Source organism: Solenopsis invicta, chromosome 6 (genome assembly GCF_016802725.1).
Source record: "Solenopsis invicta isolate M01_SB chromosome 6, UNIL_Sinv_3.0, whole genome shotgun sequence".
NCBI classification, from domain to species: domain Eukaryota; kingdom Metazoa; phylum Arthropoda; class Insecta; order Hymenoptera; family Formicidae; genus Solenopsis; species Solenopsis invicta.
Genome location: NC_052669.1, coordinates 6,293,481 through 6,315,844, shown reverse-complemented (window position 1 = coordinate 6,315,844; position 22,364 = coordinate 6,293,481). Strand labels below are relative to the sequence as shown.

The 22,364-nt window shown below is 36.4% G+C and overlaps 2 protein-coding genes across 14 annotated transcripts in view; one reads left to right on the top strand and one right to left on the bottom strand.

Annotated features, from left to right (window-relative positions):
• Positions 1–418: 418 nt before the first annotated feature.
• LOC105201149 (cytosolic purine 5'-nucleotidase) overlaps positions 419–22,364 on the top strand; it is a 34,541-nt gene continuing 12,595 nt past the window's right edge. The window contains exons 1-2 of one of the 9 annotated variants that reach the window (XM_011169077.3): positions 419–487; positions 17,430–17,551. In XM_011169077.3, coding sequence (XP_011167379.1) covers positions 434–487; positions 17,430–17,551 — 176 coding nt within the window. In that variant the 5' untranslated portion in view covers positions 419–433. Of the gene's footprint in view, positions 488–11,476; positions 12,012–15,095; positions 15,310–17,429; positions 17,552–20,613; positions 20,877–22,181; positions 22,357–22,364 lie in introns of those variants that run through there. The other 8 variants (XM_026135397.2, XM_011169060.3, XM_011169085.3 and 5 more) reach the window with 8 other exon arrangements.
• LOC105201120 (O-phosphoseryl-tRNA(Sec) selenium transferase) lies at positions 2,116–11,318 on the bottom strand. 5 transcript variants are annotated; one of them, XM_026135402.2, is made up of 6 exons: positions 10,299–11,318; positions 9,762–9,950; positions 8,313–8,586; positions 7,535–7,910; positions 6,827–7,323; positions 2,116–6,410 (listed from the first exon to the last, which is right to left on the bottom strand). In XM_026135402.2, exons 2-6 carry the CDS (start codon positions 9,873–9,875, stop codon positions 6,145–6,147), a joined length of 1,527 nt encoding a protein of 508 aa, XP_025991187.1. In that variant the 5' UTR covers positions 9,876–9,950; positions 10,299–11,318; the 3' UTR covers positions 2,116–6,144. The 5 variants fall into 5 exon arrangements, with proteins under 5 accessions (XP_025991187.1, XP_025991188.1, XP_011167316.1 ...); XM_026135403.2 differs by having other exon boundaries at positions 10,914–11,318; XM_011169014.3 differs by having other exon boundaries at positions 9,762–10,003; positions 10,299–11,317.

Sequence of the window (22,364 nt, the reverse complement as noted above, 5' to 3'; positions counted from 1 at the left end):
CATCCGTCGTATCGGATATACGATGCATGGTGCGAAGTCGTGTCGCGTTTAATCGTGTTTCGTATCTTCTCCGTTGTCTCGTATCCCGAGTTTCAGACGCGTGTGAGTACCGGAGTGTTTCGAGAGTGCCGAAAACGAAGGATCGCGCGTTCGTGCCAAGTGTGAATCAAGACAGAATCAAGATGAATCGTCCAGAGTCATCGCGAGGAGGATCTTGGATCCTCCGTGATCTTCAGACTGTAACGGTTGTAGGTTGTAGTCGGCCCAAGTCAGCCGGGATGTCGCGTTGCGCATTCAATCCGCGTCTTCTCCGTTTCTCGAGTTTTCGACCGACGTGAGTATCGGGAATGTTGAAAGCGAAGCATCGCGCGTTTGTGCCAAGTATGAATCAAGAGGAGGATCGTCGTGAGGATAAGGATCTTGGATCAGAGGAATGTTCGAGAGCTTCGGCCGAGACGGAGCTGGACGAAGTGGCCAACGGCGAATGGTGAGTCAATTTGTACTTGTATTTGCACCTACAATTCGGTATTTGCGCCTCGTCCCCATTGCATTTGCGTAAATCATCGTCGATACATTGGGAGACGAGCATAAATTACGCGAAAGCCGTTAGAACAGAAACGAAGTTTGTGTATGTACGCGCGTTCGGTGCTCCTTTCGCCAGGTGTGCCAACCTGATGACGTGCTTTCCGAGATCTAACCTATGCATTGGTATCATACGTGTATGTTCAGCGTTCACGTTTTAGAGCTCGCATTAGCTCGCGTTTAGAAAAATCGTATCAGTTAAATCGTGAGCACTCTCAGGCTTTTCTCTGTTCGAATAATCGACAACGTGACGATCACATTTTTTATTGCGAATAACGCGGATATCTATTTATACTTTCGTTTATAATTCGTTTATTCTAACATTATAATAACCGTCTTAAAAAAAACGAATGTATATATTATTTATTGTTCAATATACGAAAAATACCATATAAACAACATTATTAAAATGGAAACAGAAGATTTATCTAACTTATTTTTTAAATTCTATTTATGGAGATATTAAAATAAACTAAGTGAGGAGAATAAAATATTTATTTTAATGATATAAATAAAATCATCTAAAATCGGTCGAGCTTTTTAATTCATCGATTGATCAATCGCATTATGCGCAAATGCAGCTTTTATAGAACAAAGTTTTATTTGCGCATAATGCAATTGATTAATCGATGAGTTAAAAAACTCGCCTGTCATATATAGAATATTTTTAAATAAACAAATAAAATTTTTATATCTCCTACGTTGGGCCTTATTAAATGCTTGTGTTTTTAATAAAGCCCGAATAAAAAATAAATTGAAGATATCAAAGGAACTAAACTTTATCTTCCAAAACACTTAAAATGATTATTAATCACAAAAACGAAATCGCTTAGTATCATTTTACTATTAAATATCATAATTATCTTTGATTTTGTCTGTCAATTTATTTTTTAACTTCTGGAAATTATTTTTGGTCATTTGAGTGTATTTTAGTTTCTGCTAAAAATTAGTATCATTAAAAACTGTTATCCTCTGTTGCAAGCCACGTATATAACAAACAAATAACAATAGCTATAGCAATAAATATAGAAGTAGGCCTTATTTAATAAGTACATTATTTATAAAAAATAGTATACTTATTCCAAAAAATTGATATATATATGTAATTTGTTTGTTTTTTTATAATTAAAAAGTTTAATATTATGTTGTAATAAACCATAAAATAATGTATACTTAAACTTTACGTTAAATTTCTTTGAAAACGGCTCATTTATCCTTCGTTCACAAGTTTCTATTGCACTAAATAAACGTGTTGCTGTCGGTTTTAATTCTTCAGCCCCTTTTTACTTTTCATTTCCCATGACACACTTTTTAAGCATATATTCTAGGCATAAAGCGCTTTTTTAAGCGATAATGAGCCTTATTTAGTACTGGGCCTATTCGGCTCAAGTATCTTGTATCAAAGTTCTCTTAATTAATTTGAAATGTGTAACAGAAAACAATTTACTTCTCTTTCGAGAAAATTTCTTTATATCGATGTCTCAATCATTTTCGGGGGATGGACGCCTGTCCCGCAAGTCAACAAAATGTGCGTCGCTTAACAGTTTTTAATTTATTTATCCAATAGTCTTGCGTATATTACAAATAAAGCGCTGACTATTACACGGTAATCACATATTTAGGGAAGAGCATGTACATTACGCCGTTTACATTGTTCGCTATCGTTTGATTAATATTCAGCGTGTCTCTTTTTTTTTTAAGTCGCTGGAGGAAAATCAGACGCGGAAACATGTTCAATTCTTTTGCGTTCGGATCAAATACATCCTGTACAATCCTCTTCCTCTCGATCGTTTCGCCTGTTAGCTTCCGAACGGAATATGCCGGTTTTTATGAGCAACAATTGTTCCCACGAGGAGGAGCACCGACGCCTAGTCGTGGTGCCTCGGCTCCACGTGGCTGAGAAGCCTCCCCTTTTCACTTCAACACGTGTCTTAAAGATGAGCCGCTAGCAGCAAAAACCGCATTATGTACAATGTCAGCAGAGTCGCGGACTCCTCCTCCAGACTTCTTCTCGTTATCGCATCGTTTAAAAAAAAAAAGATGCTCCTCGGAGAACACGTTTACGAGTTAACTCGTTTCGCTTTACATGTCGTGTATGTATACGCGATATAAGCCTTAACTGCACTCGCTCACGATTACATACCGACACCCTAAACTTTAATACAGCGAGTCGGTTGTATATATATTAATATATATATTTTTTCTTTTTTTATTTTACTCCTTATATAAATACACATTTGTTCTCATGTAAACGTAGGTGATTCCACGAGTCGACGCATTCGCTGTCTGCCTGTGTTAGAATATCATTTTATATGTCGTATATAAAAAGACAATGAAACTGCAGTCGGAGCTGATGTCGGGGGCGGAACTCAGGAAGAGAAAAAGAGAGAAAAAGAGAGTGGAAAAAAATTAGGTCCGCAAGATCGTCGTTGTTGCATGAAAGGCGTGTGTGTAACGATGTTGTAAGTAAGCTGGCCCTTTATTGCACGAAATCCAGCTGTAAATGGAGGTGAATCAAACAAGACAGAGACTCCTTTATTTACATAGGAATTGTCACGAGTACGAGTTATAAGATCTCGTCGTCACAGTGTCCTAAGAATATTTCTCCTATCATTACACACATATATGCATATGTATATATACATGTATATAAATACGTATATAGGCTGATTTGTCTCTATTGCTCTTTGAGAAAATTCAGTGTCTCCCTGCTTGAGCATATAGAATGAAAGGAAAACCCCTCAGAGAATCATTTACGCGTTATATTACAATTTATTGCTCGCTGAAGTAAAGAGTGTGAAAGGTAAATCTGAAATACAAAGATACAAATTAGAAGAGTGATCGCAAAGTTGAAATGGCGTGATTTTTCGATAATATAGCCCGAATACATCAAGATATCACGATATGAAGATCGCTCATACATGTATATTATGTATATATGTGTATACACAACATATATTTCTCTTTATTAAACAATATAACGTCAATGTATTTCCTATTATAGCATCGTACACGATCCCCTTATAGCGGTAATTTTGCAATTCTTTTTCCACTACATCTTAAAGATTTTTTTTTTTTCTTTGTTGTCGTATTCCTCCTCGAGATAAATGAATAATCAAAGAAACGTATAAGTTTCGTAACTAATGATCGAAAAGTACGCAATACACAGCAGCGCAGTATATAACTTATATATTATATATATAATCCTTGTCTAAAATTATGAGTATTGCCGTATATAAGGTTCCAAACCTACTGAGCTACGCTTTAAAATTTTTCTTTGATTATTTTGGAACCGATTCTCTAGAAAAGATCAAACAATGATTCACGGATGAAAGGTGTAGGGATCTAGAGCACCCTGTAAATTATAATATTGTAAATTTTAGAAAGGAAAAGTATATTTATATAGGTACTGAAAGACCGTTTCTTAATATAAGGGACGTAGTGACTATAATTAATTGAAAAATATGAATCTATAATTATTAGTAGGATAATGTATTGAACAATGGTAATTATTACTAGGAGCTTCACAAAATCTTGATCAGCACTGTCATCCTAATAAGCCGTCAACTAAGCGTTTAATTAAATGCTAATCTGTGCTTAAATGCATCATTGCCTCTCTTTCGTTTATAATAATAACAATATTCAATTCGAAAACCACGGTGATTTACAATTTATAATCATTTCGCGCTGTTGTCAGTTTACCAGATGATTTACCGATTTGCTAATAATCTTACGCCTCGAACATTCTCGACATAAAATCGTACACTACAAAATTCAACAGTACAATATAAATAATTAACGCCTCTATTTAAAAGAAGTACAACAGGCATTATAAATTATAACATACTCGATAAAATTTTAATAGCACTAATAATCTCCTCCTATTGGTTTATTCTTTCCCCTTTTATCTCTATTAAATATTTATAAATACAACTTCGATATACCATTTCCTAAATTGCATGAAACTTCAAATAAACTATTCTTTATAAGCAACGAATTGTTGCAAGTATGAATATATCTATATATATACCTATACACCGCAGGCATTTATATACATATAAACATACTTTTTCATATGTATAAATATATGTATGTGTGTCCGTATGTTTGTGTTAGTAGTTAATAATTATGTGATGTTGCTTGCGAATAATACTAAATATGTCAAACAATATTAATATGCACGCAATATACTCCTCCTAGTTCAGATACATAATACTCTATTTATTACACAGCAGTACAATTAAACATAATAATATCTGAAAACGAATTGATGTAACGCACGATATTGTGTTCTAACGATTTTGTCGTTCTTGTCGGGAATAAACCAAATATACAATATCTACATGCGCGAAGGTATTACAATTTTTCTAATAAACCCAATGGTAATATGATCGTATACCATGTTGTGTCATTAGGTGTACTATGTATCTAAATTTCGACATACTTTCCTAATAGTGTTTCCATAAATATTTTACTACTGCCTTTTTTACAGATAATATATCATGTTACTAGTGCCGTAAACACGAATATACTCTGTTTAAATAAAAGAAAAAGATTCTCATTCTTTATAGTCTTGATTTAAAGATAATAGAAAAAAATATGATATAATTTATAATAATTCTATTAAGTGCATAAAAGTGAATAAATCAGAAATGTGACAGCTTTTAAGAGAATAACATGGTAAATATAATTGGAAAAGTGAATATTGCACATGTATCGACAGAATTGCACAAGTTTTATAGTTACTCCTTTAGAAAAGGAACTCACGTTATATAATATGTGAAAAGCAAACATACAATTTGTTTTGACTGATACATGTCTCTTACGTGTTTATATCAAACTATAAAACATTAAAAAACAAGAAGGTGAAAAGAGAGAAATGTAAGAATTAATGTTGCCTGTGTCTTTATAAATAATAGCATATACATTTCAACAAAGAATATACTCAACAACTATATCGGCGGCCAGCGCTTATCACTTAAATCTCTTTCTGAGATCGTTTTCTGAAATACAACCGTAGGAATCCGAATGCCTCGTGCGTTTTCTTGTCATTTTCTTCTCAAATATTAATTTTGATCACTCTTTAATGTCTGAAGATGTCCTCTTTTTTTGGTATATAGTTTAAATTGACAATATATCAACGCAAATGGGCAGACGAATCAGTACATTTGTATCTAGCATGTGTCTGTGAAAATACACGTAGTTCGCTGTTTCTTTCAATATTATATCAAATATTAAATTAGTAATGGATTTTGTTCCAACATTTTATTTAGAAAAGAAATATTTTTCCATATACATATATCTTTCCTCTATTTTCTCATAAAAAATATATAATTTTTAGATTTAAGAGTTTCAAAGTTTTTATTTTGTATTAAATTTCTCTTCAGGTTTTGTAAAACTCCTGTCAACATGAACATGTGATTGACACGCTCGTAAAGGAACAGATTGTATCAAATCTGCATTTCTCAGAAACATGCTACGGATGTCAATTTGTAAGTGATAAGCTACTTACAAATTGAGATTAATGTGCTGATTGGACTGACCAGTTGCGTTGATTACGGTTCATTTCCTTAGACTGTCTTTGCTACTTGCACGACTAGTTGAGGCTGTGCTAGATTCCCCTGGTCCACCAGTACCACCCGCATCGCCATTGATGCTGGAACCGGCGAGCGAAGCGGTAGGCGTTACTGGCGCTGAACGCCTCCTTACTTTCGTTAAAGCTTTGTCCAATCTTTGTATGAACGCATCCACGTCGGATCTCTTCATGCCTAATGCTGCCGCAGCAGTCAGATATGGAACTCTGTAATTGCTGTTGTGTGCACCCCAACCTGTGTTAAAAATCCAAATAAATACGTATCGTGAAATGGAAATTATCTTTGATAAGAACAAAAGAGAATTTCATTTTTAATTGTTGATAATATTGTATATTTTTATCTTATCCAACTAAAGTCGTATATGAACAATTTTGTAATTTAATTACTTTTTCTGTATTGTGTTATCCAATTTATAATAATTTATTTTGTTTGTATTGTCAAAGTGAAAAATGTTCGTATAAATGTAATGTAAACAATACGTAAAGAATCCATGTAGACAAATCTTGAAATTTATGGCATAACCGCGTGTAATATAAACGATATTCTTAAATACAATTATATGGAAATGACTACACATTATATATCTCGATAAATTTATAATATATTCGTAAAACGTTATTAAATGTTTTAAAATGCTTTAACGTACATACCTTCAAATTTATGTGAAACAATGTGCTTAGAATCCGTGGTCGTTATTACTCTAGTACCACTAACGTTACGCAGAAATAACATTGATCCTAGCATAGTAACTTGCTTGTTGTCATGCTGATGGCTCAGACATTGAAGAGTCATAGCCATGGATATTGGATTGCCCTTAGTGTCTAACAGCCTCTCCCCGTGCCTCGTCGCTAGTTTTCCCAACTCCTCCTTCAGATAGGAATACATTTCCTTACGTTGAGCAATCAATTGTTTGTACCCTGCCATCCCAAGACTCAGCAACGTTATCATTACATCCATGATGGAACTCGCGCTCGCGCGTCCTGGATACATTTTCGATATGCGATCTAAGAGATTCTTGTCGAAGGAGCCTATGATGGCACCACCCACCGGGACTAGAAAGTTCTTGTCCGTGCTTTGAACGAAAGCATCCACCCGACCCTTTCTCGACGCCTCTTGTATGAGATGCATACATCTTGTGCTCTGCAAGCTTTTAGCAATATAGTGCAATACATTTAGTAAAATCGTTTTCAATCGGAATATCGATATCTTGGAACTAAAAGCTAACGACACGTTCAGGAATTTTCGAATAAAAATTCTACGTTCGATAATGAATTGAGAATGCCGTTGGTTGCCTCAATGCCAAGGTATCGATCTAGAGATATACATAAAAAAAAAATCGTGCATCTTTTTATACTTACCCGTATGCATTATTCACCAGATGTGGTATGTTGTACTGGCTGCAAAGGGCCGCGATTGCGTCCACGGAGTCACACGCTCTGGGCGCGAAACAGCTAGTCGTTGTGAGCACGCAGGCGACACTCTCACCTAGAGCTGCCATTTGCGCCTCGAGTCTCTGCATGTCGGTCTTCAATTCGTCCCCTATTATTTGCATCTCGATAACGATAGGCTCTAATCCGGCCGTGATTATAGACTTGAAGCTAGACTTTTGGTCAATTCTAGGCCATAGAACGTATTTCGCTCGTGGTCTGTCTTGCTTAAGCGTTAACATACATAGAACTAGGCTCATTCCCGTGGCCATTGGTGATAGGAAGCAACCTGCTATGCTCTTTACTCCTGCGATTGAAAATATTCTTATTAGATGTTTAATACTATAACTACTAATGAAACAAAAAGATGAAAAATTGAATAAAAAAACAAAAAAATGGTTTACGGAGCTGATATTTATAGCTCTGTAATTTATAGAAATAAATTGCAGAGCTGTGAAATTTTAGAATTTTTCATATAATTTTATAACTTTTAAGAACACTTCAGATTTTGTATATGAATTAAAACATTTTTCAGAAATTCAGTGAGAAATTCTGCATCTTTTCTATAATTCTTTACATGTATGAATTTTGAAATGTTCTAAGATTTTTTATTCTATAATTTCCAAAGAAAATTTATAAAAAAATTGGAAGATTTAAGATATGTTTTATATTTTCTATACTAAATATGTATTCCTGAATATTTCCTTACCCATATATCGTATAACTTCAAGCACTAAGGAGTTAGTTAATTTATACATTAAACTGCTACCAGCAGCTTTTGGTTGTACTTCTTCTAGATCACCGGATCTACCTATGCCATGTCCCATACGAAAGTGTCGTCTCGCGACGAGATTCGACACGATCCTCGCTTCGCGTTCGCCAACGCTGCAATTCGAGGGGAAGTTATTGCTATCCATTTGCGATAGATCCGACAGAAATGCCTCTATCGTCGCGTCGTCCCAACCCTCCTCTGGCCATTTTCGCTGTTTTCCAGAAACAAACACATTATATAAACAAAACTTGTCTCGATAAGCGAACAAATATAAAAGACTGTGCTAGATAAAAATAGAAATAATAAGAGAAAATTTATATGTACAGTGACATATGTATGTCAATTTTTAGCTAGTCAAACATAATAAGGGATGGATAGACATGGTTAAGATAAATTTGTAAACTTAGTTTCTTCTTGGCATTTACAAAATAATGTGAATATCTAGGAAATACGTTATCTCTTCTTATTAATAAGAGATTAATCTACCATTGATTTTCCTGATGAAAATTTGTTGTATAATTTTTTAGAATTTGTCAGGGTTTCTGTATAATTTTATAACAGTTAATATATTAATAAATAATATATGTATAACATACTTAGGAAATCTATATCCTTTCTCAGAATTTTTAATTTATGTTAATTATGAAATATTCTTACATTTCTAGTTTTTTGTTCTATAATTTCTGATGAAATATTATAAAATCTAAAAAAGTCAAAAGTATTTTTTTAGAAATTATGAGATGAGAAAACTTAAGAATATTTCAGAATTCACATATGAAAAATTCGAAGAGAAGATCTAGACTTTACAAGTATTTTTGAAAAGTGTTCAAATTCGTATAAAAATTATAAGAAAAATTTTCATCAGGATTTTAATGCAGATTCTATTCTTGTCAGAGTAATTTATACAATGCTTGCATATGTTAATGGTATGTTGTGACATTTTTTTAGCAGAACATCTCTCAATTGATTACATAAGTGATATTGGAGAAAAAAATTGCTTCTTGCATTATTTTCCAGAATTGCCCTTTGTGTTTGAAAATTAACATTTTTGTTGATCAGTGTAAGTGCCAGATTTAAATATCGTCGAGTTATTATGAGTAGTTTTGAAGAGAAGAGCGAGGAATCTCAAATATTTCATGAAAAGTGTTATGTTACAAGAATGATATAATATTGCACTGGTGACTAAGCATTGCATGATCTTATTTCACACAAGAATAAAATCTGTATTATAGAAAAATAGTGGGCCAGCCTCTTATTAATAAAATAAATGGTACGTCTCCCAGGCGTTTCCATTATTTTGTCTATCTCCTGTAAACTGAAGTAAATAAATTATTCTACATTCATATAAGGTTTTCGCCTCGTGCGAAGCTCGCTCCTGAGACTTACGTGCTCGATAAAATGCCGTATGAGGTTCTCGCGAGACTTCTTGGCGTTCAAGCCCTGCTGTACGTAGGTCGAAGGTATCAGCCTCTCCGCCAAGCTGAACGCCTGATTATTCATTTTCTCAGCTTGTGTGATGAGAAATTCCCTCAATTACTTAGTCCACACACGTCGATCTCTCTCAGTGCACCATTGCTTTGATAATCAGCAGAAAATGATTACCGTGTAGATCATGTCAGCTCATTGGGCTACAGAATGTTCTCGTTTAAATAATAGGAAAAAAATTAGAAAAAAAAATAGAAGAAAGGTTCATCTTATTCATACATTCTCGCACTGATACTATGTAAAATTAATAATTGAATCTCTAGATATCTTTCAACAAACTAGAGGACTATACGTCGAACGTTGGAGGAAGTAGCACGCGACATTCTCAGCTGGTGTTCAGCGAGAATCACAAAATCATAACATACGCTTGTTAAAAAAAAGAAACGTTCTGTTCGGAAAAAAAAGATGATCGCAATTCCAGAATTAATGCATACTTACGGAAACATGAGAGAATCTGTGCAGAATTGGCATTGTGAGGAGGAACGGGAGTTGGTGTGTGCGAGAGAGAAATCGTGCGTGTGCGTGTATGGTGTGACGAAATGAAAACACAAAACATTGTCTTTGCGTGGGCGTGAGAACCAAATTTATTAATGAAAAAACTCAAACATACAGAACAGATTGTAACCGCGAGATAACGTCGCGCGAGAACAAAAGTATACAGAACAGAATCAAACTGAACAGCGTCAGGTACAGCACGACGAACACGTAGTGCATGTGTGTCCGAGATAGCGCAGCGCAACAAATGAGAGGCACGAACTCGCGAACGAGGGCGGCCAGGGCGAAACGTCGGGGCGAGGGAGGAAGAAGGAGGAGGTGGCCTCGTCCTCGAGACGTGGCTGTTTAGCGTCGTCGGACTGTCGCTTCCGTGGTGGACGACAACGACGACGATAACGACGACAGCGTCATCGCGAGCAATCGCGAGCAATCGCGAGCGCGGAGAGAGAACGGCGCTCTCCCTCGGTCGGCTTAAAGGTTATGTGAACGCGCGCTTTACTGGAGAGAGTCGAGATATCGGACCAACCGCCGCCGCCGTCGTCCCGCAAGATTCCATACCCGAGTTCGAGGCGCAGTGGGTGACACGACGATGGTGGGCGAGGCGAAGCGGAGCGGAGCGGGGGCGACGCGACGCGACGCGACGCGCGATACCCGGGACTCGGCCCGCGCGCACTGACGGCTGGGAGAGTACGCTGCCCGAGGATATCACCTCGAGGGTATCATCGCAGGTGCATGACTCGACGCGGACGCGGACGCGGACGCGCACTCTCACCAGCGGAGCGGTCGTTCGCAAGTCGAAAGTGGGTTGGGCCGCCCGACGACGGACGCGCGCGAGGCGACGCGTGCGTTCGGCTGCGTCCGCGTTAACTTGTTCACCAGCGCGCGCGACGACGCGAGCGCGACGCGAGCGGGAGCAGCTGGGAGCAGCGAGAGGAGACTGCGTGACTCCCTATCGCGTCGGTCCCTCCTCACCCTTCTTCTTCCCCTCTACCCTTTTCCTCACCCTTGCCTTCTTCCCCCTTCGTCGTCAGAAGCGATCTCACTGCGACGCGCGATGACGATGGATCCTCTCTCTTCCCCTTCCCCTCCCCCCCCCTCACCAGGGATCCACGAAGACGGAGATGCGCCGCGAGTTGAGCGAGCGTATAAACCGTAGCGGGACGGAGGGGTGAGGTCGCCGCCTAAATCGGATTAGTTTTACGCAATACGCGATGACCGACTGCGAGCGACGTAATCGTTTCACGTTAACGACGACGGCGACGAGCTGTCACCGTTCGCTCTGCGGCGTTCGTCGCCAACGACGACGACGACGACGACTACGACGGCGGCGAGAAGTCGACGACGACAACAACGACGACGGCGGGCAACAAGATGATGATGAGCGGCGCGTACGCGTGGTGCAGGAGGCTCTCGAGGATCGCGAGACACGGGCTTTTACCTCCTTCTTCTTCTTCTCCTCCTACTACTGCTATTCCTACTACCGCCGCTGCACCGTGGATCACGGCGCACCGCCGACGACGGAACGACGACGACGACGGGTCGTCACGCACGGCGCCACGGACGGGCTCGGTCGTCGCCGCCGCCGTCGGCGCCGACGGCGACGTTTCCACGGGTCGGAGTGCGCCGCGCGTTATTCGCGCCTCGACCATCCGAAAGGTGCATCATTTATTGTTTAATTACGCGTCCAGCATTCTTTCGTTTTTCTTTCCCTTCCTCCTCGCCTACCCTATCCGCGTCAAGCATCCTCCGCGACGTCCTGTGCATGCCATCGAGGAAGAAGAGCAAGAAAAGCACCTTTCTTCAATCCTTTTTGTACTTTTACGTTGTTCAGTAACTCTTTGGAGGAATATCTCTTTTTTTTTTGCTTGATCTTACAGTGAAGACATGGGGGGAAAACTTGTAAATCCCATCAAGGCTACGATAGCATGAGAAACTTCGGATGAGCGTAACTTCGTACGTGTATATGTTCTCGAAGAGAATATGGGGAGGGGGGAGATGACATCTCTTAACAGCGCGATGCAATTCGCGTTTCATGCTACGTCCGATTGCGCGTGATGCGTTCTACCAACTCAGCAAACGAAAATGAATTCAAACTAATCGAAAATTGTAATTTATTTTACTTCATTTTAACTCATTTTAATTTACTTTAATTTATCCGAATTTATGCTTCAGAGTCCCTGAGTATTTTTGCACTCAAATCAATTAAAATGCGCTTATCATTTTGAGTTCAGGATGGATTTATATTCTCATTATTATTATTATTATTATTTTTGGATTTAAATAAATTTAAATATGAAATATAAACCATTATGTTGAATTCAGATGTATTCATGTTCAAATTATATTATTATATTTTTAGATTCAAATGGATTCAAAGTACGAAAGAAGTACGAAAATGTCGAAATAAATTAATTTTTATCTATTTTAATTCATCTTCGTTTGCTGGGAATGTATCGGGTTCGAACAAAAGTTCGTAGCATTACTTAAATGAAATTCAAAAACAATATTTAGGTACAAAGGTTTATTTAAACACTTATGTGTCTCTACGAACTTTTATTCCAACTCAACAGATTAATACTAATCTTGATTTAACTTATTCTTCATCTCTTTATAAAACTGAAATAAAATTAAATGTAATAAGTTAAACCAAGATTAAAGTTAATCTATTATACATTAGTGGAAATGGACATGTTGGTGCGCGAGGATATGTGGCGAGTGCTGTAACGCAATTTCCTAGAATCGATTTTCCTGGTCCTCGTATTTTTCTCCCTTTACATTAACTATTGCGTTCATTATTAATGATTTGTATCGATCAGCCTTTTTCCCTCGAGAAGCTCCTGCTAAACGCATCGAATAAAAAAGCCTGTACGAAAGAAAAAGCGCGGATTAGGCCGAGTAAAAAGCCTCTAATGACCATTTAAAATGGATTAACTTTAATCTCGGTTTAATTTACTCTTTATACTTTTCTAATTCTTAGAATGTAAAAAAATAAAAGTAAATTAAATCGCGAGGTTAAATTTAATCTATACTAGTAGTAACGCACATAAAATCCTTATTAAACCATGCTGAAAATTGAGGATTGCGAATTGAAGTTTAGAATTTGATTAATCGGATAATGTTAATTTTAATCCGTTTTTTATTTCGATTGATGGAATTGTAATCTCCAATTTGCTATCCTAATCTTGGTGAAAATTTTTCTCAGAATTTTTGTACGATTTGGAACACTTTTTAGAAATATTGAGAAAGTTTAAATCTTGGAATTTTTTATATGTATCAAATTTTGATATATAATTCTTATAATTTCTAAAAAATATTTTAAAGTTTTTTCAGATTTTATTAAAAATTAAAGAATAAAAAATCTTGGAAATCTTATGATATTTCAGAATTGATATGAAGAATTCTGGAAAAGATGTAAACTTTTTCTAAGAAGTGTTCTATAATTTGTATAAAAAATTTAGGAATTTTTTAAAATTATAAAATTAATAAGACTGAATAAGTTAATATAATTTTTTTAACTAAATTAAATTAAAAAGTTAATAGTTTATAAAATTAATTTAGTTACATGAACAAATAACTAACTAATTAAAAGTTACGTTAAGATAAAATTAAGTTAAATTGAAAGTTAATTTAAAAAAATTATTATTTATCTTAAATTAAAAATTTGTAAGTTTTTAAAATTAGATTCAAAATATGTCTCATCAAACAAATTTAATATTTTATTTACAAATTACGTTTAATAACTTTTAACGTTATTATTTTTAACTAGTTACTATTCAACTCTGAAAATTATACAGAAGTTCTAAAAAATTATGTAAATAGTTCTGAGAAAAATGTTCACCCAGACAATCTTCAATGCGTAATCTGTCGGGTTCAAAGCAGTAATATTATAAAATACAGCTCTAAAATTACAAGAAACACATTTTTAAATATATATAAGAAATATTTAGGCATGCTGCATCTTGAAATATTGCGACGCAAAATTTTCATCGAGAGGTCGATCATTTGCGCCATCGTTTCAAGAAATGATGAAATATCTACTTTCTCTTTCGGCTCTGAAAATGCATCTTTGCATGCTGCTACTCCGTCTTTCTTCGTATTAAATTCGACTTCCATAATCTACTAATTTACCTCGATTCGTTTGCATTCTCGCGCGCTTATCGTGCAACGCGGCAATGCTGCCACAATAACAAGGAACGCGTCGTATTGCACTCGCGAATCCGCTTTTCGCGAATAACTGCAGCTTAACTTATCATCGCAATTGATCTCCGACCACAGATATCTATACTAAACTAGATCGCTAACCTGTGGCATTAGCATATGACAGTATTGAGGCAGGAAGGATATCCGGTTTCAGCCATGTTACCTACAACAAAATGGCAGCTCCAATGCCGCTCTAATGCCGCTCTTGCTTGTCATTATGGCACGATATCGAAAAAACACACTCGATAATCGCAATTAATATGCTCAACGGTGCTCAGCGGTTAACCGGTTTAGTTGTCAAACCTGTCAAACACATACGCACTAACCTAATCTACGCGTAGACGCCATTTTCTTGTTGGGTAAGATGGCCGAATCCGGATATCCTGCCGGACACAGCTATTCAGCCGAAGGTAGCGATCTAGTTGTTAGATAGATATCTGTGTCTCCGACGATTCCCGATCGGGAAGCTGCCACGTTTCACTGTTCCGTCGCGCCGATCAAGCGTCGCGCGTCGACCACGTTCTAGGGAGTTTTCTTCGTTACCGGTTGGCGCACCTGCCTGCCGAGGTCGCCGCAGTTTAGTGAATTGACCTCAGTATGCCGTGAAACTGCATCGCGTGAGGGTGCAGCAGTCAATCGTTCAATCGGTCTGTCGAATTCAGATGACGGCTCGCGGTGTCGCAAACGATTCTGTGAGTGGGAACCGTCGACTTTCGCATCCGTCGTAAAAACGATAAGGAGTTTTGCTGACGAGGTACGAAAGTGGACGTCCATTTCCGCGCTAACCTTACGTTGACAGCAGGCGTACGTGTATGCATGATGCATGTATGTATGGGTGTGTGTATGTGTGTTTTGATGTACGTGAGAGAAAGAGAGAGAGTATATGAGAACAAGCTGTTTATCTTTTCTCCATGTATTTCTCGCGTAAACAATAATACCATAATGACGTCGGAGCAACGTCGGAGCAGCGGCAGCGAGCTAGTTCATCGGCTCTTCGATTCGAATGAAGAGTCGCGTCGATTCTGTAATCTCGAGAGCGATAACGCCGCCGCCGTCGATATTCGCCTGATAAGCAGATTGCCGCGAGTCATGTTGGAGATTGAAATCTGGTGATCATTTCATCGGACCTGGATTTCGGTGCCGCGGACACGCGATATCGATCTCCGCGACTGCCCGTGACAGACGGGGGGACGACAATCGCGAGATGACGTATCGCGAGAGAATATATTTTGCATGTCCAAGCCATCTGTTCGTCGAAACTGTCGCCGGTTTACTGTATTGTATTTTTATCAGGGTTCAGAAGGAACTGGTTAACAAGTTAAATAATGAAAGTTGAAAAGTTCAAAGTTAATGACTTAGTTAATTTTAAATGATTTAATTTTTAACTTTAACTAATTATTATTTTTTTGACACGTAAACTTTAATTTATCACATTTCTCCCAAGTTCAGTTTTATGTAAAATTTTATCTGTGTAAGTTATCTATGTAAAAGAGGAATATATAAAATAAAAAGTACACTCCCACATAAGAAAAACAATATTTTCTTTGCTATCTCATATAAATTTAATTTACAAATAAAATATTAAATTTGATGATCCATACTATAATTGCTTTGAGTAATCTAACTTTAAATACGTACGAATGCCTAATTTAATATAAATAATGCTTTTTAAAATTAACTTTTAATTTAACTTAAATTATTAATTCAATCTTAACGTTACTTTTAACTAGTTAGTTTTTTGTTTAAGTAACTTTAATATAACTAAATTAAGTTTATAAGCTATCAATTTTAACTTAATTTAATTAAAAAATAATTATTCATATAAACTTAATTTACAAATAAAATAATTAAATTTGTTTGATGATCCATATTACAATCAAACTCATTTGAGTAATTTAATTTATGAATTTTTAATTTAATATGAACAATGTTTTTTAAAATGTGCTTTTAATTTAACTACAATAGATTTAATTTTAACATAACTTTTAATTAATTAGTTTTTTGTTTGTGTAATTTTTAACGTAACTAAATTAACTTCATTAATTAAGTAATTAACTTCTACTTAATTTCATTATTTATTAAAAAAAAAATACATTAACTTATCCAATTCTAATTCTTGTACTGTGCGATATTTTTGCGAATGAAATGCGAAACGTGTTTTTCCCCACGTTGAAACATTTGCAAAATGTTCGATCGCTTTGCCTGCGATGCGACGATGCAACAAAGTGCATCGCGCGTTCAAAAAGCAAATGAGCACGAGTTGGCAAGCAGCCAATGCAGTCATTAGTCATTAGTCTAACGTACAGTCATTACGCGACAGATTTTCCGTTTGCCTTTACCCATTTGAGGCCGAGAGCTTTCTGATAAGGTAACTTGTGGAAGACATCGCTTTCTGAAGGTTTTTAGAGAACGTCGCTGAATTCGATTCTTGCTTCAGAATTAAAAAATTCAAAACCTAATGTAGCGGACTGAAAAATTTGTTTCGTTGTTGAGAATTAAATACTAAATTTTTTATGTTAAGTTTGTTTTACTGTAATGAATTAAATATTTAATTTGGAGATTATTTATTCTAATATATTTAATTTAGTTTTAATATATTTATACCATAGTTTTAAAAAGTTTGGAAAAATTGTTCTTACCAATTTTTCCGTGGACTCTCTCAGGTGATTTTTTTCTAATAAATGCTTCTTTTGGAAAAGAAACTGAGCAAACTTATTTATTTATTTTAAGGTATTTATTTAATATATTGTGTAATATATTTAATACATTAACAATCGTCACACATACATAAATATACACACAAGTATACTTGCTAGCGTTAAATGCTCGTTAAAAAGTAGCCTTTACTAAATATTACGTGAATTACGTTTGCAGTTAATCATGGAGCTTGAAAATTGCAACGCGCACGGAGATCAGGAGAACACGGGGCCTAACACACCGCAGCACGACAATGATCCGAGTGGTAACAAGAAGTGGTATCGGCAAGCGAGCCAAAGGTCAGTGAATGCGCCTTTTGTCATGTTACGTCGCAAGTTCGAAGCTTCCCAGGCATCTACATGCGTATTCTTTGTAGATGTTCGGTATTTGATTACGACACTATTAAAGACAAAAGAGTATTGGTAATTATAAATTTGTGAACAAATAGCACCTCAATTATGTATTACAAAGTTGTAATGAAAACAATAGTAAGTTGTATGAACTGAGAAGATGCAGTGACATTAACCATGCGTAGTAAAATTGTTGAATAAACTTTAGACAAATAGTGCAAATGTAGATGATGAAAAAATTGAATTGATTGAAATTTAAACTTGAGATCTTTCATTGTTCTCATTTCTAGCATTTATTTATCACCCTGCATCACTGCTTCACTGTTTCTATGGTAGGGGGGTAATAAATAAAATGCCAGAAAGTTATTCTGATCGTATACGTAATTAACCGTACGTAAACTAAAAGTATGCAATTGTTTTAATATAACTTATTTATAATAAAGTTTATATAATTATGCAATCGTAGTTGAGGTGTTACCTCACGATAAATTAATAGTTGCAAATATTGATGCCGTGGCGGTACAAATTATTTTACAATTATTGCAACTGAAACTTTAGTCGCGATAATTATAAATTAGTTTATTGAATTACATATATATTAATTCTATATACATTAATTCTACATATAAAACTTACGTAGTTGTCACCTTTGTAGTTGCCATGAATTTGCTGTGAATTTTTCTCCAAGTGCAACAACCACGGCGCATAAATATTTAATTAATATCGAATTCGATTGCACTGGTTCACATAAAAGTCGCTGCTTAATTTAACTTAAATGTAAACATGTATCATGCGTCATGTATCTTTATCTCGATTTGTGTACGACGGCTTTTAATGCGTATCAGTGCGCGCTAGTGCATTCAATCGAATTTGTTAAATATAATGCGTTTTTGTGGAAGCGATGTTGGATAGACTTCGAATAAATTTTGATTGAACAATATTGAACGGGGAATTTGTTTGTTTAAACAAAAGCATGACAAGTTAAAGAGTATATCTAAAAATTTTATTCTCTAGGGTAAACCATTGTTGTCGCAAAAATGGTGAAGTGTCAAGCGTACTTGCAAGACAAGAGCATCACAAATTTGATCATTTATTTTTCAACTCACATAATCGTCGTAAATACTTGAATTTTTTCTGTATCACACATTTGTATTGATTTTATTGATGAAGACTAAGGTGCTCTTGAGATATGAAAGCTACTTAAGCAGGCTTTTATTATCGGACAATGCTTTAAAAGCAATCTTAACTTTTTTGCAACGTTTTTAATCAGCGCTCGAGAAATGTGAGCTCGCGTTGTACACTCATATAAACTGCATATTTCTGAAATATTTTCGGACTAATAATTTATCCGTTCTAATAGTTGCGACAACATCGAAAATAACCAATGTAACCTACGCATTTTCGAAAATGAATCCGCGTGTACCGCACGAAAATAACTCGTTTAAATAAATGATATACTTCGGCCGCGAAGTATTTCGGGAAGTTTCTCGACATCCTGCTTCTCCATGGCTAATGTCACGCAGCGAGATACACAAACAAACGAGAAATAATCGCGAGAGAGGATACGTAAAATAATTTTCTGAAAAATTTCTATTTGCTGGAAAGACGTGGAGGAGGTTTTATTGATCGTGAATTATTACAAGATAGGTAATTTAAAAAAAAGATGTATTATCAGCATGGTGAGCAGATTTGTTCTTTATTTTCTTAATTAGAAAATAAAGGACATTTCTGAAAATTTTAGAATTTTCTTCATATATGGTTCGAAAGTTTAAACAATTATAACGCCGATGAGCACATTGTGCGATGAATATTGCACAATAATAGTATCACGAATTGATAAAAATTTTGCAATAGCGCTAAGATGATACGTTATAACGCAAGAATTTTATCGAAATAACATTTGTAAATAAATAATATTTGTTAAAAATTAGACAAGTTTGAGAATTAAATATTTTATAATTATTTCAAAGACCATTTGATTCTATGTTTAAAACGTTATCACGCTGAATGTGTAATATTTTATGCTGCAATATTTACGTTATAATTTAAGAATAACTGTGCATTTTTGTAAACATGTTTATGGATTAATTATATTTCTAATGAAATATTTAAATTAGTCTTTTTTTCAAGGATTAAATAATTTCTTTCTAACTTTAATTTTGCAAATATATTAAGATGACTTGACATATCGTCATAGTTTTGCCGAAATATTATTTCAAAATTATATGCGCAAAATGGTCAATACTTTATCTATTTTTATAAATATACCTGCAAAATTACAAATTATTTTCATCATATAATTTGATAAATGCTGTCATGTTACAATTTATCAATTACTTCATAAACGACAAAATTGGGTTTTACGAAAATAAATAAATCTAAAAGTCAACTATTCGAAATAAAGGACTGCCCTTGAGAATAAAAGCCGTATGGTCGTTGCAGCATCACTAGCAATTTTTTCACACCGAGTCTTTGAAGATCAATTGCAGTTAAATTCTACAGATGTATAACCGTTTAATTAAACAATAAAAAAAGGAATGACAAAAGCCATCGAAATTCGTTTCACAGGAATTTTCGAATGATCGAATGTAATTAAAAGCAGCGATATGCGGTACCACGCAATCTCTGTCGAGAGGGCAATATCGAGATACGCCACGTTTTAAAAACGCAACGTTCGAACACGTACTGCCGATACACGACCAATTTTTTGAAATACCCATCGTCGCCTTTCAAGGCCGAGCGACGATGGAGCGAAGTGCATCTGCATTATTGTTGCGGCGCATATGAGGCCCTCGTTCTCGTATATACGCGCCTTCTCACCTTCTGACCCGAGGGGGATTCTCGTGTCGCGACTTCACGGCACGCACGTAAGAAAACGATGAAAATCGCGGCATATCACGCGAGCCGCGCGATTACATCCTACCACCACTATCGCTTTCGTCACGCGATTGACCCTTGGGGCCTGATCCGCCGGGGCTCTTATCGCCTCTACGTGCTTTCGTCAGGACGTCGAATCGCGCTGTTTGTCCGCGCATTCACGGCCGAAAGTCGTTGGACCTTTCCGTCATTACGACACTGTCGCTCGTGCGGGACGGAAGCCGAGGAACCGACGACGAAGCACTCTCGTGATCTCGACGATCTCGGTTCTTGTGACACATTCTCACACCCCACTCGTGCTTTCCGAGGGAATTAATCAATGTGTGTTGCTGTTAAATTTTCACGATGAGCCAACGAAATTTTGACGTGATCATTACGCCGGCGAGAAACACTATTGGTAATTATTGCACTGAGAAAAAAATATTGCATCCGCGTCCGTCGCTTTCACCGCAGCTTCTCCAAATTTTAGATTGAGCAACAATTCATTTTTAGGCGTTAATATAATTTGTCTCTGGTATGCTGATATGTACGCTCGGACATTTAGTTTCCATTGGAAAATACCACGCGTTTCATAAATGGTGCTTTAACCCTTTCGTGCCTGGTGGCACATACACATATATGCCAAACCTTCTAAAATTCATATCTTTCACAAAAATTAAAATAGCAACTTCTTCCTAGATTCATTTTAAAGTTAAAGGATGGGACTCTTCACAAAAATATTAACACCCTTGGGAGTTTCCTCCCTTTATCTGCATACCTCGTAAAAGATTCGTGAAAAATGGGGTAAAAGTGAAAAGTGCATATATCTTCTACAAAAATTAAGATCGCGAGTTCTTTCTGGATTTGTTTTGAAGGAATTTTGAACGTAAGAGCTATTTTTAAAAGAGTCGATATTTAATTCCAATATGACGGACCAGAAGTATACAGATTTTTTTAATTTAAATGAAATTTGTCTCCAAGGGTTTTTGGAATCACTGATTATGAATCTATAATCAAACTTCAAAATTCTCGGTATGGCGAAAATATTAAAGTTTGTTGGATTTGAGTAATATTTTAGTCTGCCGTATTGCCATTTTGGATTTTGAAATTTTGATCATAGATTCATAATCAGCGACCTTAAACGTCTCTAGTAAGACATAAATTACGTGCTAATTATTCCTAGGAAAAAAAAAGTTAAACACGAAAGGGTTAAGGAGATACGCCGCGTGTGAAAGCATCTCGTTAATGACTTATAAATAACTTCCTCGCAAACGGACCGAAGGGTTCCATGTAATGAGACAAGTCTACAATCCGTAAAATCCAATTTAAATAGTCCACAGTAAACACTGAACGGTCTAATTCGCACGGATCTTTCGACTTGCTCCAATTATGTCGGAGTTTGGAGCCTGCAGTGCACGTGTATTTGCAATCGTAAATTCAACGTTTCGTTCTAATTTTATCTTGCGAGACACACTGCTCTTGTCGTCAAGAATGTCACGCGAAGAGGCGGATCTTACGCGAATCGTGGATTTATTTGCCCTAACAGCACGAGATATCGTACGAATATTCGTACAGTATCACGTATTGTACGCATATTTGTTCACGATATTCGTTCGATGTCACGTGCTGTTAGGGTGATTAAGCATGGAACCCTGAGCCTTCCTCCCCACCCTCCTGCCCTTCCCTTCATTACAACGAAGACGACACGAATTTCACGGTGCAGGAGCGAGGATGCGTTTCCCGGACGACTCGAACGTATTCCCCGAGGAATCGATCCATCGTACCATGCTCGGTCTTAACATAGGACTGACCAGGAACGATCGTAGCGAGCACGACCTGGACAGCTACAACGAGGGCACGCACGGCGCCCGCAGCGATAAGCGCGAACTGGGGCACAGGTAAATCT

Bases quoted from the DNA above. Each gene is read 5' to 3' on its own strand.
- LOC105201120 (XM_026135402.2), bottom strand. From the start codon at position 9,875: ATGAATAATCAGGCGTTCAGCTTGGCGGAGAGGCTGATACCTTCGACC. The intron at 7,911-8,312 runs GTAAGGAAATAT...TTTCAATCGCAG, and splicing joins TGAAGTTATACGATATATGG to GAGTAAAGAGCATAGCAGGT. The intron at 6,411-6,826 runs GTATGTACGTTA...TTTTTAACACAG, and splicing joins TGTTTCACATAAATTTGAAG to GTTGGGGTGCACACAACAGC.